We start from the raw sequence: 20,499 nt of genomic DNA on the forward strand, positions 1-20,499 counted from the left end.
AGAACCCTAGATATTCAGTATGTCCTTCCAACAGGTCATCCTGAGAAGAGGAGTCTGCTCTTGACTTCCTGTGTGAGCATGTGTGCTTGTGGGGAGGTGAGTGTAGAGTGACCATCTTCCTCAATCACTCTTCCTTTATCTTTTGAGGCAAGGTCTCTCAGAGATTTGATGTTCATTATTTGGCTACACCACTGGTCACTGAGCCCTAGAGGTTCTCCTCTCTGCCTCCCCAGGACTGGGATAACAAGGTCCCCATGCTGGCACGGCAAGCATTTTACAGGCTGAGCCAACTTCACAGCCCACTTGCAGACACACTTAGCACCTCACTGAGGCAGGTTGCAAGGGTAGACAAATCTTCAGAAAATGAAAATCCTAATGAAAATTTTATCAAGTGTCAAAAGGGAAAGATTTCCCTCCTCCTTACGCCTTTCTTTCAGCATATCCTTTAGAATTCTGTGTCTCTTTACAGCATGTGCAAATCTATAAAAATAAAAACAAGCCTCTTGCCAGCTTTGAATCCGAGTACCCTCTCCAACTCCTTCTAGGCCTGATTTTTTGGGAGAGTGTCTCTAGCCCAGACTTGCCTTTAATTCCCTATGATATAGTTAGGGTACCCTTGAGCGTCTGGTCCTCCTATGTCTACACCCTAAGTGCTGCGATTGCAGATACGTCCCGTCACACCTGGTTTTGTGTGATGCTGGGACAGATCTCTGTGATCTAGGTGATGCTTTCTAAGTGTTACGCAGGCACTCTGCAGGAGCTTGGTTACTCTTCGTAACTTCCTACTTGTCGGAACAGGCTGAGGCGTTTCCTCTTTTGTTTGGCTAAAAGCAATCCTGTGTGTGTGAATGAGTGTCCTTTCCTGACCATATCCAAGAATGACAGCTCTGTTGCTTTTGTAGAAGGCTGGTTAAAATGCATCCGGTCTGACTTGATGCTGACTGAACGTGCTAGTTACTTTTTCAGTGGCTGTGACAAAATACTTTGGTGAAAGCAGTTTAGGGGGAAAGAGTTTAGTTGGTTCAGAGTTTAGGGGCACAGTACATCATGGTGAGGAAGGCGTGGCAGCAGGAGTGAGGCAGCTGTTCACAAGGCATCCTTAGTCAGGAAGGAGAGAGAAGGATGCTGGGACTCAGCTTGCCTTCTCCTTTTTAACTGGGTCCAGGACAGCAGCTCACGGGATAGTGCTGCCCACAGTTGAGTCTTCCCACCTCAATTAACCTAATTAGTTAATTGCACCAGCTAATAACTTCAGCTATCACACCGAGTTAAAGAATTGTCTTATTTTCTTCACATTGTGAAGAGGATTCACTAATGATCTTTTTTTTTAAAAAAAATCATTCCTCCAGTTATATCTTATGTTGTTTCTTTTAACCTCATTTGACAAATGTTTACCAAGCCCCTGCTCCGCTCCAGGTGCTGCATTAGAGTGATGGAGGCTTGTGGAGATTACCCTCGCCAGCCCCAGCCTATGTGCACAGTCTACAGTGCTACGACTTCATCCTCTCCAGGATGCTAAAAACGATGCTACTTAATTTAAGTCCTGCATCACCACAAAATGAAAAAGTCTGTTGGTTAATAGACATAAGCAACTGTGGAAGGCAGAGAGGGCAATTATTTTTTCAGACTGCGGGAAATTCTATGAAAAGTCTATGGAGATGCTATAAAGATGGTTTCCTTGGTAAAGTGATTGTAAGATAAGTGTGAAGACCTGAGTTTTATCCCCAACATCCACATAAAAGGCCACATTTGGTGGCATATGTCTGTTATTATAGGGGAGGTAGAGATGGGCAGCTCTCAGGACTTGCTTTATCTGTGAGCCGTAGGTCTCAATGAGAAATCCTGCTTCAAAACAACAAAACAAATAAACAAACAAAAAACCGAGGGGCATGGTGCCTGAAGAATGACTCCTGAGGCCGACTTCTGGCCTTCACATATGTGCACACATGTTCTACACGTCTACAAGGTACATGCACATGCGCACGGGCACACACACAGCATATAGGAAGGCAGAAGACAACTAAGACTAGTGGATCTGTATATTAGTTGAACCCTACCTGTCACCAGGCTTGTAGGCCAAGCACATTTGATCATCCATATTTTATAAGGACTAAGCCTGTTCTGACTCCATTCCTCTTCTTAATTACACAGACTTTTCTTGTCCATTTTCAGATCATGGACCTGTTGAGGCTTTCAAGAAGAACAGCCTAAGAGTTAACTCGTGACCCAACAGGGGAGCAGTATCACCGTCCCTCAACCATGGAAGCAGTGATTGGTCCTGAGACAGGCACTAGACTCATTCTGACCAGGAGAAGTGGCACCAACACATCCTGTTTGTGGGCATCGTAATCAAACTAATAGCAAGATGGCAGTCTTTCCAGAGCACAGGGAAAATCCTTGTTGAGAATGAAACCAGCTGGAATAGAAAGAGCCAGCCACAGAGAGAGGGATGATGCAGGAGCTGTCATCTTTGTGCATCTGAAGTCCTAACTTGCTAATCTCCGTTGTCAGTGTGACTGTATCTGGAATTAATTAAACCAAGCAGCTGGGGAGACCTGTGAGGGGTGATTTTCTTTCTTTCTTTTTTGATTTTTTTCTTAATTAAATCATTGGAAGTGGGAAGACACACTTCTAATCTGGATCTTTAAGGTAGGAAGATCTGCCTTTGATCGGGACCACACCTTCTTCTGGCAGCCTAATAATAAAGGACCAGGAAGGAGAAAGTTTTCTCTGCCAGCTGCCCTTGCTCTTGCTGGCAAATCCCTTCCTTCACTGACATTAGAGCCTACTTCTTTAGGATTCTGGTATATACTGTAGTCCAGCCGAGACATCCAGCCTTGGGGACGGAACAACTAGTGTATTCTTGGATCTTCTCTTGGTAGAAAGCCATTGTTGGACTAGGACTAGCTGGACCAAAGCCTGCCAGCTGTTTCTAATAAATTCCTTAAATAGGTGGATGGATGGATAGATAGATGGATGGATGGATGGATGGATGGATGGATAGATAGATAGATAGATAGATAGATAGATAGACAGACTCATTCTATAAATTCTGTTCCTCTAGAGAACACTGATTAATACGCTTGCCTTCCAGTGAGGCTTCCCTAAGGAATATTTGAGATTTAGTGGTTTGGAGGTTGTGAGAAGAGATAACAGAGGAAAGAGAAAGAAGCAGTCTGCTCCAGATGTTTACTTGAGTCCAAGGTGTCCATCAAGTGGCTGCACAGGTTCAAAGAGAGCCATCAGAGGCATGGGATCAGCTCCATGGAGAGACCTGTGCTTTGAGTGGCAGCTTTACTGAGAGCAGAATTAATGTTTGATTGATGAGCCGTGAGTAATGAGCCAGAGTGGTTTCCTATTGAGTGCTGAACTACAAAGGTTTGACATTCACATTGTAATGAGGTTTTAATGCTCCCGCCTCTGTGTTTACTCTCTAGAAAGTAGACTCGGGGACGCAAGCGCTTCTTTACTTTTTGCATTTTCCTCCACTGTTTGTCAGCATCCTTTTGAATATTTAAATGAAATATGAGAGTTAAAGTCGATCAAATAAAAGAGCAAATAAAGCCACCTCTGAGAGTGTTGTTAGTGTTTTCAGATCCTTATCATTAGCGGATGGAAGGTCGGGAGCACCCCAGCCTTCCCAGAGAAACCCACAGGGCTTATTCAGCCCACAGAATACTTGTGTTCCGGTAAGATGGCTCAGCAGGTAAAGGTGCTTGCCTCCACTGCTGATGGCCTGAGTTCAATCCCTGAATCCCACACTGCGGAAGGAGAAAACTTATGTAAGTTGTCTTCTGACCTCTATAAATGCACTGAGGCACACACATGCACGCACGCACACTCACATGCACACACACACTCACACATGCACACACATGCACACACACACACAACAAATGCATTAAATAAATAAATGTTATAAAAATTTTAATATTGTTAACAGCCAAGCCTGGATTCAAGTCCTGACAATAATCAATTAACACTAGGACCTTGGGCAAATTACTTGAACCCCGGAGACTTCATTACCAGTACATTCAAATATCAAATATGATGGCTATGTTAACTGTCAACCTGAAAGGATCTAGAAGCACCTAGAAGCCTCAGGCACACCTATGAGGGATAATCTGGGTTGGGTTAGTCTCTTGGGATGACTACAGAAATTATCCTGATCGAGTTAACTGAGACTAGCCCACCATGGGTGGCGCCATTCCCTGGCTGGGGTACTGGTGCATAAATGGAGCTGGCTAGGAGTCAATCAAGTTTCTGACTAGTTGATGTTACACTGCAAATTTGTATCACAAAGTTAGTGTCTTGAAACAACCACTGAGTGAAGCTTTGAAATCTTAAATTCAGATACAGCTCAACTGGACAAATGAAAAGAGTCACAGATCAATGAAGATCCAAGAAGAGAGGACAGGGCCTCCAGCTCTGCATGGGAGAGGATGGGTCAGTAGCTAGTCTAAATCACCATGATGCCAGACAAGGACAGGGCTGTGGGGTAGGGGGCAAAAAGAGAAGGCAGGAGTGGAGTGGCAGCTAAGTCCTGCCTTGCCCTGAAAGCGTGGTAAGCATTTTGAATTTTATTCCCCATCCAGTGTGAAGTCCCCAGAGAGATTTAAACAAGGGAATCAATGTCCCTCTCTGTTCCACGGAAACGTGTGACAAGCTTCTATGCCTGTTGTCTTGCTTGTCTCTTCACATTCTCCTGGGGCCTGGGGCACCTCTCTGTCTGGTCACTATGAATGCCAACTGCAACATGCACATGGATAGAGGAAGCGATTAACCATCTAGACCAGCCATAATTATAGAGTGTCCTTGGGTCCAGCTCAGACTTTAATGAGCTCACAAATATCTCAGTGGAATTTTACTAAAATGTGGTTTCTGACTCAGGAGGTCTCAGATAGCCTGAGATTCTAGATTCTTAGCAAGCTTCCATGCTAGTTACACTGAATGAACACCAAGGGTTTAAAAATCAAGCTGGGGATGGGGGTGGAGGGGATAGCTCACTATGTAAAGTGCTTGACTTACAAGCATCAGGATCTGAGATTTTTATCCCCATAGACCACATAAAAAGGGCCAAGCGTGGTTTTAGCAGCTTGTAAACTTAGTGCTGGTGAGGCAGAGACAGGAGGATCCTTGGGACTTGCTGGTCAGCCATCCTAGATGAACTGACCAGTTCCAGGCCAGTTAGAGACACAGTCTCAAAAAACAGTGTGAACGATGGTTTAGGAATAATGTAGAAGGTTATGCTCTGGTCTTCACATGTACACATGTATGCACATATATATATATATATATATATATATATATATATATATATATATATACATATATATATATATATATATATATATGTATATATATATATATATATATGAATGCATGTGTACACACACACACACAAAGTCACTGTATGCCAGGTGTTTGAAGCTGGAAGAATAAGAACATGAGCTACAAAGCTCAGAAAGAGAGCGATATGGTAGTGGTTCACACTGATGAATAATCTAATAGGATCTAGAATCACCTAGGAGACAAATAGAATCACCTAGGAGACAAATCTCTAGACTTGTCTGTGGGACTTTTCAGAGTGGCTAACTTGAGGTGGATAGACACACCCTAAATGTAGGCAGCACCATTTCATGGAAAAAAAATGGGATGAAAAAAAAAGAAAAGAAGGAAGGAGGAAGGAAGAGAGAGAGAGAGAGAGAGAGAGAGAGAGAGATGAGCACCAGCAGCCATCTGCTCTGCTTCCAGACTGAGGATTGAATGTGACCAGCCACCTCTCCTGTGGTTGGCACAGCATCCCCATGGTGGACTATACTCCTGAACTAAGCCAAAACAAACCCATCCTTTTTAAAGTTGCTTTTGTCAAGCATTTTGTCATGGCTTTGGGAAAGTACCTAGTGCAGTAGTATATCTCTGTCTGTCCTTACCAGAGAGAAAGCTGTCTACAGACTTCTCCCAGGAGCTAGAGTCTCAGTAGCCAGAGTTGGATGACGTGTCCAGCCCTAAATTCATCAAGCATCTATGCTTGGCCTGGATGCAGCAGATGCTGCTACCCGAGCTGCTATGAGACAGTGGACATTGACAACAGATGGTGACCACATATGACAACAGGCCCTGCTGCTAATTGCTATGTGACCACGTGGGTACTTTCTATGTATAATAGGAAATACATTCTTACTAAGAAAAATGCTCAGTTCACATTTTAAACGCAGCACAATACATACCTACATACGTAAGTGCATGGAAACATCTTATAGTCCATGCTGGGGATAGGGGCATGAGTTCTGGAAGATGGGTGCTTGTCTGCTTTCCTGAAGTCTTGTTCTGTTGGGGCACAAAAAAGAAGGAACTAAAGCAACCTGTGAGCTCACCCAATGACGATGTTCATTCTCTCGGCCAACAGTAACCACCGTGAGTAATCACTGTGGACTAAGAACAGCATCAAGGGCTATGGGAGAGCCAGAGACACGAGGCCCTTCCCTAAGAGTTTTGCTGGTGGGGCCTATGCATAGAGCTGGGGATGTAGCGTGGCTGCCCAGCATGCCCTCCAGCTTCCCAGCCACGCAGCACTGCATACACATGGAGAGTGATGGTGCACATTTGCAATTCCAACCGTGGGACGGTGGGAGCAAGAAAATAAAAACATCAAGGCCAACCCGGGCTACATAGCAAAGTTTTAAGTCAGCCTGAGATGTATGAGGTTTCTTGAAACCAAACACAAGGCGCATTACACAAACATTGAGGGGTGTAACATACAAAGATATAACTGTTATAAGAGATAAAGATGGAGCTTGGGTGTGGTGGCACACACCTACATCTCCAACACGTGAGTGGTAGAGGCAGGGGGAGCAGGGGCTCAAACCCCTCATATAGAGAGATTTCTGGTTGAAAGTGAATCTTACCCAGTGCCAGTGTTGAAAGATGAGGTTACTGTAATTTTCTACATATAGTGTGTGTGAGTGTGTATGTGTCTGTCTTTGTGTGTGTGTGTGCCCACGTGCCTGCGTGCCAAAGAACACATGTGGAGGTAAGAGGACAACTTACAGGAATCACTTCTCTCCTTCCATCAGATGGATTTAGGGATCTAACTAAGGCCATCAGGCTTGGAAGCAAGTACACTTAACCACTGAGCCACCCTTCCAGTCTCAAGATGAGGTTTTAGTTTTGTTTTTTGGTTTTGTTTTTTTATAGGTAGGAATGGTGGTAAGGACAGAGGGAAAAGTGGAATCAAACCAGACCAAACAAAAAGCAATGAACCTTTCAGATGGGGAAAGGGTTACATCCAGCACAACAGGTGTAGAAGTATACAGTATACAGGAGGTTAGACACCGTCTAGACTGTAATCCAGAGTCTCCTCACATGTGACTGTATAAATAACATCAAGGTTCAAGTCATACAGAAAAAGAGAGAGACCAGAAGAGACACTGGAAAGAGAGAATGTGGAGTGGATGCTGTAAACTTCCAACGCTTTTGGATTAGACTTAAAGTCTTCTTCACAGGTAGGAATTCAGGCCTGGTGCCATGAGCCCAGTCAAAAGCTGGTGTCTGCTGGGCCAGCACTCTAAGAACCTACTCCTGCTGTTTTGCTAAACCGCATGTTGCCAAAATGCCTTCTAAGTATTTGTGGTTATACTCATGGATTAGAAGAGCCTTAACCTTGGCCGGGGAAGCTGCTCTCTGTAGTAGGCACAGGTTTATGCAGAGATTCATAAGCGGTCAGAGTGCTTAGAATAAGCGTCTCCTGAGTGCTTGGCCTAAATAAAACATCTATGTCAACCCAACACTCAAGGAAAATCAAAGAAGTGGGGCGGAGAGAATGATGAGCCAGAGGAAGACAGGAGTGCTGTGAAATGCTGTCTTCTGGCCGTGACATGCCATAGCACCGTGAACTCCCTGCTGCATCGTTATCTCCACCAGACCTGCACAAGGTCAGGTCAGCATTCCAGCAGTGGACACTAATTGGAGTCAGTAGGTTATTAACAGAAGAGAAGATAATGTGGTGGGAGAGGGACTTATTGAAGGCTCTTGGGCCAGGCTTGGGGTGCATATGATAAAGATACATTGTTTACATGTACGAAATTGTCAAAGAAGAAATAAAAGATACACTATTTTTTAAAAGTATGCAAGACAATGTGGGACTTTCTTCAAAATAATAGAAAGTACAAATGAAACTAGATTGGCTGAGATTTGACCATGGTTGCAGCAGGAGAAAGGGAGCTTCTTTTTAGCATACTGCCTAACTTTGCTAGTGTACAAACTTTACCATAAATCAAAGTGTGAAACTGGGAGGGAGAAAAAAAAGCAGACTGGACAGGAGGTCCCGCCCACTGGGCCGGGGCCCCGCCCCCATCTGCTCAGGCAAGCTCCCCAGCCCGCAGGGTGGCCAAACTTTCTCTGCTCCTCTGGGGATCCATTAGTTTTCCATATAGTAAGTGGCGCTCTCTGGTCTTTCTCGGGCTCTGCAAACTGTTTCGAACCCAAAGAACTTAATCCTTGTTCCAGAACAGAAACCGCCCATCTTCCCCCACGTTTGGGGGCCGTTTGGGCTCGTCCCCCAGCACGTCCTGGGAAAGCGTCCGCGTTGTCATGGCGACGCTCTAAGTAGGTTCCTGCGCGCCCGCCCCGGAACTATCATCTGCAGGGTAAGAGGCTTTGGACTAGTGGCTCGAGTGTCCCAAGGTGGTCGCCAAGCTACTAAAGCAGCGAGAACCCCCAGGCAGATCCCCTAGATATTTATCTAGGGATCAGGTCGGGGTGGGGGCGAGGTGAGGCTCAAACAAATGATGGTGATAGGAGTGAGTCTACCTACCCCTTTAGCTTGGATTGGCGTGAAAGAAGAGGGGATTAACAAGGGTGGGGCCCAGTCCAGCTACCCTACCGGAAACACAGATAATGACTGTATCCGACCAAGAGCAGCAGGGGTTGGAGGTGAAGTTGGGGCAGGTATTGGAAGGCAGAGGGAGTGTGGAGGGAAGGAAGTGTGTGTTAGCGGGTTCTCCAGCTCGTGTTGAGGATTGTGAGCCTTTGCTACTGTACAGGACGCTGGGGAAAGGCCAGCCCAACTTATTACTGGAAATGATTGTTACACAGCTACTGTACTGACAACCTCGCTGTATCTCTACATTCTCTTGTGTCTTCTTGAAAGCTATGGAACTTCTCCAGGGAAAACAAAAGGCAAAACCCATAAACGTGCATTCTTGATTTTACCTTCAATTTCAGGGGATTCTCCAAACAGCCTCTTGGCTTGTTTGAAGGAGTCAAACAGAAAATGTGGGATTGGGAGCCCAGTAGGTAAATGTGCTTGCTTTGCAAGCCTGATGACCCAAGTTTAATCCCCTCAGCCCACACAAGAGGGGGAGGAGACAAGCAACTGCACAGAGTTGTCTTCTGACCTCCACATGTGCACTTTCTGTTCCCTACCATTTGCATAAAATAATAAATGTTTTTAAAATGTGAAATTTGTGAAGTTTTGTTTCAAGGCAATATCGTTGATGCCAAATGACTTCTAAAATAGCAATTGAGAAAGAATGTTAGGGTTGGGAATGGGTGTTTCTGAGGAAAGTGGAACTTCTAATGACTGTCAACTGAAAATAGTCTTGACCCTGAGTCCTAGGCATGCCCCAGGCCACCTCCAGGCTCAATCACCCCTCTACCACCTCCTATTAGCAGACAGGTCCAGAAGGTGACATATGAATGCCTGTATCTTGCAAACACTCAATATGTTGAAAGGACCCTTGTTCACATCTCTGTGAATGTGATGTGCAGACATGTCAGAAAGAAGACTTTTAACTGTCAACTTGACACAATCTAGAATCATCTGGGAAGAGTCTGAATGAGGAGTTATTTAGATCAGTTTGGTCTCTGGGTATCTAATTGTTAATTGATATGAGAAGACTCTGCCTACTGTGGGCAGCACCATGCCCTAGGCTCTTAACTATGTAAGAGTGAAGTAAGCTAGGAAGCAAAAGGGAACAGCTAACATGGGAGCATTCGTTTCTCTCTGCTTTTGACTTCAGGTGTTAATGTGATTAGTTGTTTGAGTTTCTGCCTCAGTTTCCCCTCGATGATCTGGAGTTGTAAGCCCAAATAAACCTTTTCCTCCCCCTATATCAATTTTTTTGTTGGGATGTCTTGTCATTAACAACAGAAAACTAGGGCACTTTCCAAATGTATTAGCCCTTGAGAGTTCTTTCTTTCTCTCCCCCTCCCGCCATGTGCCCAAGAAGCATCTCAGGAACACATTTAAGAAAAGCTCAAGAGAGTCATGGGAGAGTTTGGAGCGTGTTGCCATATTGGGTTATGGTGTGTTTTGTCAAATGATTAATGAGACAGTCCTGTGTGGGAATGCAGTGTCCAGTAAATGAGAGGCAGAGGGGGCCTGAGGCACAGCACACCATGTAGAGACAAGAGGTTCATTTGTCAAAAACTGAGAAGAAATATGTGCGTGATTTCTCATGATAATTCTAAGACTCCTGTTTTTCTTCCCAGGAAATAACCTTTGACCCTAGACAGAAAGCTCCATTTTTTTTCACAAAGAGATGGCAGCTGTAAAAAGCCCCATGCAGGAACTAAAACACGAAAAAGAACCCTTTGATAAGATGTCACCCCTCCTCTTGAAGAGCCTGGTGGAGGAGCCCAAGAAAAGAAGTGAAGTGCCTAACCACCTTCTGGAGTCCAGTAAGTGGGCAGCAAGCCCTTGCCTATGAGTTACATCTCCAAGGAATCCAGAGTCCAGGAAGCTGGGATTGTGGGAGCTAATCTAGCTGTATCACTCTGTATAGGCTCATAATAGATTTTATTATTAAGACTGGTAATTCTATTTAGAGCTAGCTGCTTAAATGGTAGATTTTTGAATATACTTATTTTCATTTATGTATCCGTTTATGTGTATATGGAACATGTGTTGTGGGTGCTTACGGAGGCTATACGAGCCCCTCAGATGCCTTGGATCAGGGGTCACAGGCATTTGTAAATCATCCAGCATAGGTGCTAAGAACCAAACTCAGGTCTACATGAAGAGTTAGAAGTGCTTTTAACCGCTGAGCCATTCCTCCTGCCTCCAGACAATAAATTTTTGTGGTAAAAATTACTCACAAGTTCAGTGACTTCCATTTCTTTACACATTGTTCCTGTCTGTCCCACTGTGTAAGGAGAAGTAGGATGGGGAGCGAGGCACATGAGGTCAGTAGGTAAAGCACTTGTCTTGTAAGCACGAGGATGTTGGTTTTAACCCCAGCTCCCACATGGACAAAAAACATGGACATCAAACGCTTGTAATCCTAGCACTGAGGAAGACCCCTGAGGATCAGGGAGCCCTGAGGCTCACTGGCCAGCCTGCCTAGTCAAGATAGGAGACCCTGCCTTACAAAACAATGTGGACAGTGAGTAACACCCAAGGTTGTACAGTACACACACACACACACACACACACACACACACACGGTTAACACTTGAATAAAAAAACAATATCAGAGAAAGCCTGGAATACTCTCCGACCAAGGCTAATGCTGACATGTCACAGGCATGTGGAGAAAATGAGACTGTTATGCAGATAACCGAAAGCCCACCACACTGGGCTGGAAGAATCCTGATCCTGGTGGTTCATCATCCACCATTGAGCCTCAGACCTTTCCCCAGCCCCACCCACTTCCGTTTCCTGAAGTGCTTTTCTTTCTTAATAAACTATTTATGTTTTTATTGCCATTCATGTGTCCCTGATGCAATTCTTTGCTCTGGGATGTAAGAACATAGACATCCCAGGGAGCACCCTCCAGGAGCACCCTCCAGTGTCCACTATTTGCCTGTAACACCACAATTTCCATCCTCAGCCAGTTTTGAGACTGCCATGCTTCTTACCTCAGTATCTACACTCCTGGTTTCCCTTCTAGAGCCCCTTACTCCCATCTCTGCCCTGCTCCAATACTGTCAACAGCTCTTTGTATACTGGACGAAGTCACAGTTCTGATAAGCATGAGGAGACAGAGGGGCTGACACTGTCAACCTCAGCAGCCTGAGGAGCTGCCCTAATCTTTAAGAATCTCACTTGGCCCAAACCAGGATTCATTTCTTTGACACAGAAAAATGTTCAGAACTAGCCAGTTTAGGAAGCAGATATATTATATTACTATAAAATACATTTTAATTACAAAATATATCTTGATGATGTCTTTGGCACAAGGGTTAAAAGAAAGAGAGGTGCTCGGCAGAAAACAAGACAAGGGCATTGATGCAGGCAACTCCATGAAAGTCACAGGGAGGAACATGAACCCAAGTGTGGCAGGCTCCTGGACAGACAGCTGTAATTAACTGCCTTGTTAGTGGACATATATACTAACGAGTATATATGGCTCTTGGGATACATTTCAGCAGGTTGCTAAGAACTCTTTTCTGTCCTTTTCTCTCTTCTGGAGGCATAACAGGGTGACTCCAGCAATTCTTCGATGGGTTATAATCTGAGAAAGTAAAACAAGAAACCATGGGGTCTGCACAGGCGCATTCCCACGGTTGTTCCTTGTCAATGAGCTTCTGATGATGTTCTCAGGCAAGTCTAGGTTTACAGCTGGGAAGGCAGAAAGGCCTTAGGCAATGTAGATTGTGCTGGACTCTTGCTTCTGTGCTGATAAGAGGCTTTGGCTAGGGTGAGGGGCTCCCCTCCTTTTTCAAGTCCCCCCAGTTTTTTCTATCACTCTTTCCTACCTCACCCTCAGCTGCCTGACCAGACACCTTTGCCATATCCACATATCCACATATCCTATCTGACTCATCCCCAGCCACATGGGTCACTCTGCTCCTTCAGACAGGGGACACTTCACCCTTTTGTGTGTATCACAGAAAAGCCTCTGGAAACCCCCGTAGCCTGATGGGAGAGGATAACTATGGCTCTGCGTGAGTTTCATCTTCGAGTCATACAACAACTTTCTGAAAACATTCTACTTGTGTTCTCAATTGGCGCAGCTGACACGTGGGAAGGTCCCACCATTTGCTGGAAGTGGGTACCTTGTGAGGGAGGAGAGGGCATTCAGCAGTCCAGCTCCCCACCGACATGTTTATCACCCCATCTTGGTTTTATTTCCACTGCTGTGGTGAAATTCCCTGACAGCGGCAACTAGGGGAGAAAGGGTCTACTTCGGCTCACAGTCCGTCAAAGCAAGGCGTTCAAGGCAGGAACTTGAAGCAGCCAGTCATGTCACCCAGAGTCAAGAGCAGAGAGAGAATGAATGCATGCTCATGCTCAGCTGGCTTCTTTTATATGGTCCAGGACCCCCAAATCAGGGAATGGTCCCCTACAGTTTCAGCCTGGGTCTTCCCACGTCAAGACGGTCTACCACAGATGTGTCTACAAGGTCAGCTTGTTGAAGTTAGGACCCAGTTCTTCCTCCCAGTCCCATGCTCCTAGAAATAAGACTCAGACTCAAAATATATTTACAAGTACCTTGGCCAAATAGCTAGGCTCTTCTCTGGTTAGAATCATAACTTAAGATAGTGTATTTAATTTAATCTACATTCTGCCATATGGCTGGTTACCTGTGCCCAGGTACCATGTGTCTGTCTGTCTCATATCTCCCCTGGCAGATCTCCTGCCTGACTCTATCTCAGAATTCTTTTTTCCTCCTGGATGTTCCACCTCTATTTCCTTCCTAAACCATAGGCCATAAGCTTTTTTAATTGGCAGGTGATGCATCCATACAATACACGAGATATTCTCTCTACAATAACTTGATCTAGAGTCTAGATCTAGAATCTAGATTCTAGACAGTCCTTCATTGAGACTCTTCTCCCAGGTCACTGTAGGTTGTGTCAAGGTTATAATTAAAACTAACCACACCCTCAACACAAAGGCACCAATCGCTCAAGACCCACCTTAAACCTTAGAAATGCATCTGTTCCAAAGGCTCTTTTGTCAGCTTAGAACTGTCAAGTACAGTGTCATACTTCACTGTTTCTGGTCAGGAGCACAGCATGCTGCTTTGTGATCCTAAAACAAATGTTTTTAAAAGATTAGCATTAGAAAAATATCTGAAATGGATCAGAGTTGTAGCTTGGTTGTTAGAGCCCTTGCCTAGTATGCGTGAGGCCCTGGCTTCCATCTCCAGCACCCTGGAAATCGAATGTGGCAGCTAGCACACATCTGTAACTTGGCCCTCAGGAGATGAAGGCAGCAGAATTAGAAGTTTGAGATTATCCTTTGGCTAGATAGTGAGCTTGATGCAGCCTGAGGTACAGGAGACCCTAACTTAAAAAAAAAAAGGAGAGAAAATAGTTATTGGCTCACTGGCCAGAGCTGCTTGCTCGCTGATGACCAGCTATCCACGAGTTGTGAGTCTGTGCTCCACTTCCACATGGGGGCGGGGGAGGAGACACGGCTCCATATTGGTGTGGTTAGGGTTTAGAAGGCACCTCCAGGGGGTTTCCAGGTTCTTGTGACTCAGGACAAGGAACCGGAGATGTGGAGATTAGCAGGAGCAGGTGTATGTGAGAGCTAGAGCATGGGGAGGGGGAGACTCAGTCAATAGAGTGAGGTGCACAAGCCGGGCGTCCTGCCGAGTGCCTCCAGACAGCCAGGCATGGGAAACCTGCACGTGTAACCCCAGGGCTGGGAGGTAGAGACAGGAGAATCAAGGGCTCACTGGTAAGCCAGCACAGTTGAATAGGAGTTCTAGGGGAAGGTGAGAACCCCGTCACTAGAAAAGTGTATGGCTTCTAAGGAATGACACTTCACTGGAGCACACATAAATGTGCACACACACACACATACACACACAAGTATACACAATGGGGCAGGGCAAAGAGGAAAGCCAGCATACTTCAAAGAAGAGAGAGGTCGGTCAGAACAGGGAGAGAGTTTAGAAGTTCAAAAGGCCCTACTATGCAGAGTGGAGGCTTTTATGTTGTAGTGCAGGCTTTTGGAGCATTTGTATGGAGCTGGTTCTCTCTCACAAATGCTTTCTGTTATATGAGGTTTAACATACAGTTTCATGTAATACATGTCTCATTGGCATATCAAATCTCCATCCAAGGGTACGTGTTTCAGTGTTATAATGTGTCACATGTCACTTTCAGACACCCCGAAGTGACTGTGTCCGTGCCAGTGGCTCCAGAGGGGAGAGGGTTCCAGCCACTTTTTATACTAATATTTGTCAACCTTTTGCCAAGGTCTGCTGGATAGTTTAATGTCAACTTAACCCAAGATCAAGTCATCTGAGAGGAGAGAACCTCAGTTGAGAAGTGCTTCAGACTGTAGGAGGACCCAGAGTGAAGTTTCTTAATTGGTGATTGATAGAAATCCAACCGATTGTGGGTGGGGCCATCCCTGGGCTGGTGGCCTTGGGTTCTATAAGAAAATAGGCTGAGCAAGCCACAGAGAGCATCAGCTCCTGCCTCCAGGTTTCTGCTCAGTTTGAGTTCCTGCATCACATTCCTTCAATGGCTGTGATTCAGTAGGACTCATAAGCCAAACCCTCTCCTCCCCAAGTTGATTTTGGTGGCAGTGTTTTATCACAGCAATAGTAACTCTAACTAAGAAACAAGTTGTTTTTTTTTTCACATTCTCATTTTGCAGCCTTTATGTAAATGTGTGTAACATGGGCTAGGAAGATGGCCCAGCCAGTAAAGTTCTTGCCTAGAACCCATAAGGACCTGAATCAAATCCTACAACCCCTGTAAAAATACACACACACACCACCACCACCACCGCCACCACCACCAGCAGCAACAACAACAACAACAAGAAAATTCACATCTCTGTGATATGTGTTTGTTGTCCCAGCTCTAGGGGAGCAGAGCCAGGCGCCTCCCTGGAGCTCACTGGCCAACTAGCCTAGTCTATCTTCTAAGTTTCAGGCCTGTGAGACACCTCACACACTCAGAAATCAAGAGAAAAGTGGATAGCACATGAAGCATGACCCCAGAGGTGGTCCTTTGACCTCCACAAGCACACACACACACAAAGACATGCAAGACATATGTGGAGGGCAGAGAACTATAATGGACAGTATGCACGTATGAACACAGACAGAACAGAGGGGACAGAGAAGACTGATCCACCGACTCTGCAGACTTGAGTCCGTTCCCATCACTCATACCAGGCAGCTCACAGCTGCACGGAGCTCCAGCTCTGGGGGATCAGACATCCTCCTCTGACTTCTGTAGATCGACACAGACACACAGATAGATAGACAGACAAACAGACAGACAGACAAACAGACAGACAGACAAATTAAATTAAATATTTTTTTTTTAAAAAATAGAAAAGGAGACTCAGTCCAATTTCTTTTGGGATTCAGAATCAATCTTATTTCAGCTAAACCCACTGTGCTTAAAGATCCCTAAACTAAAGACAGCTCATACCAATAAGAACTTCTTCAGTGCAATGCTCTCTTTGATAGCTCACGAGGGATGTGTCTACCTTTCTTTTATAGAGGTTTATGCCAAGCTTCTGAACAATAAGGTCATCCAGGCCAGACCAGGCATAGTCCATTTTGGAGGCTATGAGATAGAAAAAGAGCACCAACAGATTCTGGTAGGTACTTGTTAAGGGCACAGGTTGGGGAAGCCTTTGTGTTACTAATTCAGATACAAAGCAGGGGCTGGGGAGATGACTCAGTCGGTAAGGTGCTTGCTGTACAAGCATGAGGTCCTGAGTTCAATTCCCAGCACTATGTCAAAAAGCTGGGTATGATGACACGGGCTTGGAAGCCCATTTGCTGGGAAGGTGGAGATGGGTAGACAATGGGGCCTCCTGGCCAGCCAGACCAGATCAGTCATTGAGCTCCTGGTAAAAATGAGAGGTCTTATTAAAAAAAAAAAGATAGTGGGGGTGACCAGGGAGATGTCTCTGTGTGTAAAGGCTCTTACCAACAAGCTTGACAACCCAAGTTTAATTCGTGATACCCACATGGAAGAGGGAGAAAACAAACTCCGACAACTTGTCCTTTGACCTCTATAAGCAATCCATGGCATGCACCCCCCCCATAAGTAAATAAATGCAACAAAAAATTTTAAGGTAGGACCATCAAGGTAGCTCTGCCAGTTATAGCACCTGCAGCCAACCCTGATGGCCTGATTTTGCTCCCTGGGATCCCATGGCAGAGTGTGAATCAATTCCCAGAATTGTCTGAGCTCCCCACTGGTGCCGTGACACATGCTGGCCCTCCCAATAAAGACGTGTAATACAATTTAAAAATAAACTGGAAAATGACTAAGGAAGACACCCAAGGTTGACCTCTGACCTCCACACAGACATGCATACAAGTACTTGAACACACATAAACACACACACACACACAGAGAGAGAAAGAGAGAGAGAGAGAGAGAGAGAGAGAGAGAGAGAGAGAGAGGAACATGCTCATGCATGTTAGTCGGAAAGGCAATTCCTTGAAGAGAAATTAGAAAGGGCATCAGTGTCCTTGAATAAATGAACTCCACTCTCCCAAAGGACCCCTCTCATCACCCTTTCTAAAACTGTGACCCTCCTGTCCACTTTAGGGACCAGGGTCTGGGCTTCACAGTAGCTCTGAGGAGAGGCTATCTAGATGAGAGCCCCTGCTTCCGGTACACAGGGGATTGAATGATGTAGTTGGGACGGCATTCAAAGACTGTGTTCCTCCAATCCAGTGTGGTTACAACACCAGGGGAGGGGAGGTCCCTTTCCTAGGACATCCCAGGTAGGAGGAGTCAATTTGCCCTGCTCTGGAAAGGTGCCATGCCTGTCCAGAGAAGATGTGTCTAGGCCCGGGCAGCAGTGCTCACTCCTATGTACACATTCTCTCTGGCAGAATGACTGATTTAGGCATGACCCCGGCCCGGAGCACGTCGAAGAGAGTTCTGGCTGCAACCTCATCTTGCTGTTCTTTTTTTTACCATGTGAGCTGGGATTCAGATATTAGCATAAACTACATGATGGGACTGGAGAAATGGCTTAGCAATTAAGAGTGCACCCTGCTCCTGCAGAAGGCCTGACCTTGGTTCCCAGCACCTATGTTGGTCAGTTCACAACCACCTATAACTCTAGCTCCAGGGGGTCAGATACACCCTCCTAATCTCCACTGGCACCCACATGTATGTGCAAACAAACCCCCACAAAGACATACATGTACACACAATTAAAGATAAAATCCTTACGATACAAAGTGTCAACTCTGCCCTGTTGGAGCAGCCCCATACCTGCTTCTCTCCCCCCTCCCCCCCATTGCTACTTCCTCATTGTCCAGCACAATGCCTGACACTCAGAAGAATTCAGTGAACAGAGGAAAGACTCTGAGCTCACTGTCACACAAGGTTGACTTGGCGATTCACTCATTCACTGAGGACAGTGTGACGTCTAAAGCACCAGGCCGATCCTATCAGACATTAAAACAAACAAAAGTAGATAAAAGTACAGCATGATTTCATCTTAATAGCATTCTGGGAGACACTGGGAAAGCCAGTTTCCTGTTTCCAGATACTGCTATCAAAGGCACTCATAACTGTCCGAGGTGCTAGGAATAAGTAGGTGTGGACTCAGCCACAGAAGAGATATCTCCACGGACCTGCTTCTCCACCCACTAAGCTCAGGGAACATTAACGAGGAGAGGACAGAAAGAACGGAAGAGCCAGACAATGGGGAAGACATAATCTTCTGGACATGACTTGTCTTTGCACATTTGAATTCACGGCAGCTATGGCTGCCTGCACAAGACCTTAAGACCCAGCCGGTTAAAATTCCAACAAGGTTTGGGGAAAGGCTCTTGAGGAGCTTGAGCCGGGGCTGAAGGAGTTACTGGCAGTTGATGGCCACGAGGGAGGGAGAGTCGGTTTTCTGTGTGTAGGTTTCTTATGCCCCAGTAGATGACCTCACTCACATGTGGGCGGCACCAATCTCAAAACAAGTGTTGCCAAACAAGGGGAGAACACTAACTGTTTTACTAAGGTTTCCCCCTCTCTGCAAATCAGTAGAAGTCTTCATTGTGCCAAAAAATATCCCCAATCATTCTTCTATTCAGAACTTTGCAGTTGTGTATTAAGGTCTCAGTCATCAGCCAGCTGCACTGTTTCTTCTTCAGAAACACTGACACAATCTAAAACCTTTCTCACGTTCTTGGCTTGTAACTGCAGCTCATGTAACTCAGAGCAAGTACAATAGCGTTTCCTTCAAGGACTAACTCGTCTTTCTAGGCTTGATATACTGAACACACAACACCTGTCCTGTGCCAAACCCTGTGGTTCAAACCGAGAGATCCCTTGTTCTGAACCACGGGGTTGATGGAGACGTGGGCACAGACATGGGCTCACACGGAGCTCAGTCTTGAAATGGAAGCTGGGTCTAACAGCCTTGGACTTGATCTGGAGTGGCTACAGATGGTTCCGGTAGCAGCCAGCTCATGCATGTTTCCTACCCTGTTCAACTGGAGCCTCCTTTTCTTTTCAAGGAGACTCAGCCCTACATTGATATTATTGTAGTACCTCAGAAGGGTTCACAGTCATCGAATCCCCTCAGAGCGAGGTGGACATTTTCCAGAATGTGGGTTATTTGGTTGCTGAGAATGGTCTTCATTCTTGCAGAAGATGACAAGGACGTTCCTAGGTTTTGGCCCAGGAAACTGTGTAGATTGCCCACAAGTGGAATGACTGAGTGCAGTTCATTAACACTGAGGCCACGCAGATCTGAAGGGTCTGAAGCATCTGTTTGCATACATATTAATATTAGTGCCTCAGTCTACTTCAAAATTTTAAATAATAATCTTTGTGGGGTTTTTAAATTTTATTTTATTTTTTTTTATTTTTATTTTTCTAAACCCAAGGCCCATAGTATTCTTTTTTTTTCCCTCCCTTTGGGGACAGATTCTTTTTTGCCTCAGAAATTTTATTTATTTATTTATTTATTTATTTATTTATTTATTTATTTAGTGGTTTTTCGAGACAGGGTTTCTCTGTGTAGCCCTGGCTGTCCTGGAACTCACTCTGTAGACCAGGCTGGCCTCGAACTCAGAAATCTGCCTGCCTCAGCCTCCCAAGTGCTGGGATTAAAGGCGTGCGCCACCACCGCCCAGCTAGAAATTATATTTATTAATAAATAAGCTATCATGTTTCCTAGGAGACATCCAGTGTGTTTATAGGCCCAGACAAAATTTATTAAACCTACAATGGCAGTGACCTTAGGATTTCTGTAATATACTGTTCAACTCTCTGATACAGCTTTTAAGAACTCTACCCTTCCCCCAAATGTTGCTTCTGAAAATTAGGACCATGAGTAGCAGTGTCTTCTCCTAGGGCCTGGGGATGCCGGGCCTTACTAGCACAATATAGGCACAGCACGCCCTGCCTCGCCACGCACCCCACCCGAGAGTCCTTATGCTTATGGATTTGTTTTGTTTTGTTTTTGAACCACACTTATTTGTTTACTATAGTCATTAGTTGGCCATGAATGTAAAATTTAGGCAAAAATCAAGGAGGTCATCTCTTTATTTTATTCATATATATGAGAGTTGTCTGGTGAATGTATGCCACGTGTGTAAG

General features: G+C 45.3%; 1 protein-coding gene across 1 annotated transcript in view; it reads left to right on the forward strand.

The window, feature by feature from the left end:
• The first annotated feature begins 10,544 nt into the window (after window positions 1-10,544).
• Window positions 10,545-20,499, forward strand: part of Cfap221 (cilia and flagella associated protein 221) — a 73,708-nt gene continuing 63,753 nt past the window's right edge. Inside the window, exons 1-2 of the mRNA XM_028771522.1 lie at window positions 10,545-10,683; window positions 16,425-16,525. Coding sequence (XP_028627355.1) covers window positions 10,545-10,683; window positions 16,425-16,525 — 240 coding nt within the window. The remainder of the gene's footprint in view (window positions 10,684-16,424; window positions 16,526-20,499) is intronic.

Source organism: Grammomys surdaster, unplaced genomic scaffold (assembly GCF_004785775.1).
Source record: "Grammomys surdaster isolate TR1022 unplaced genomic scaffold, NIH_TR_1.0 208, whole genome shotgun sequence".
In the NCBI taxonomy this organism is placed as follows: domain Eukaryota; kingdom Metazoa; phylum Chordata; class Mammalia; order Rodentia; family Muridae; genus Grammomys; species Grammomys surdaster.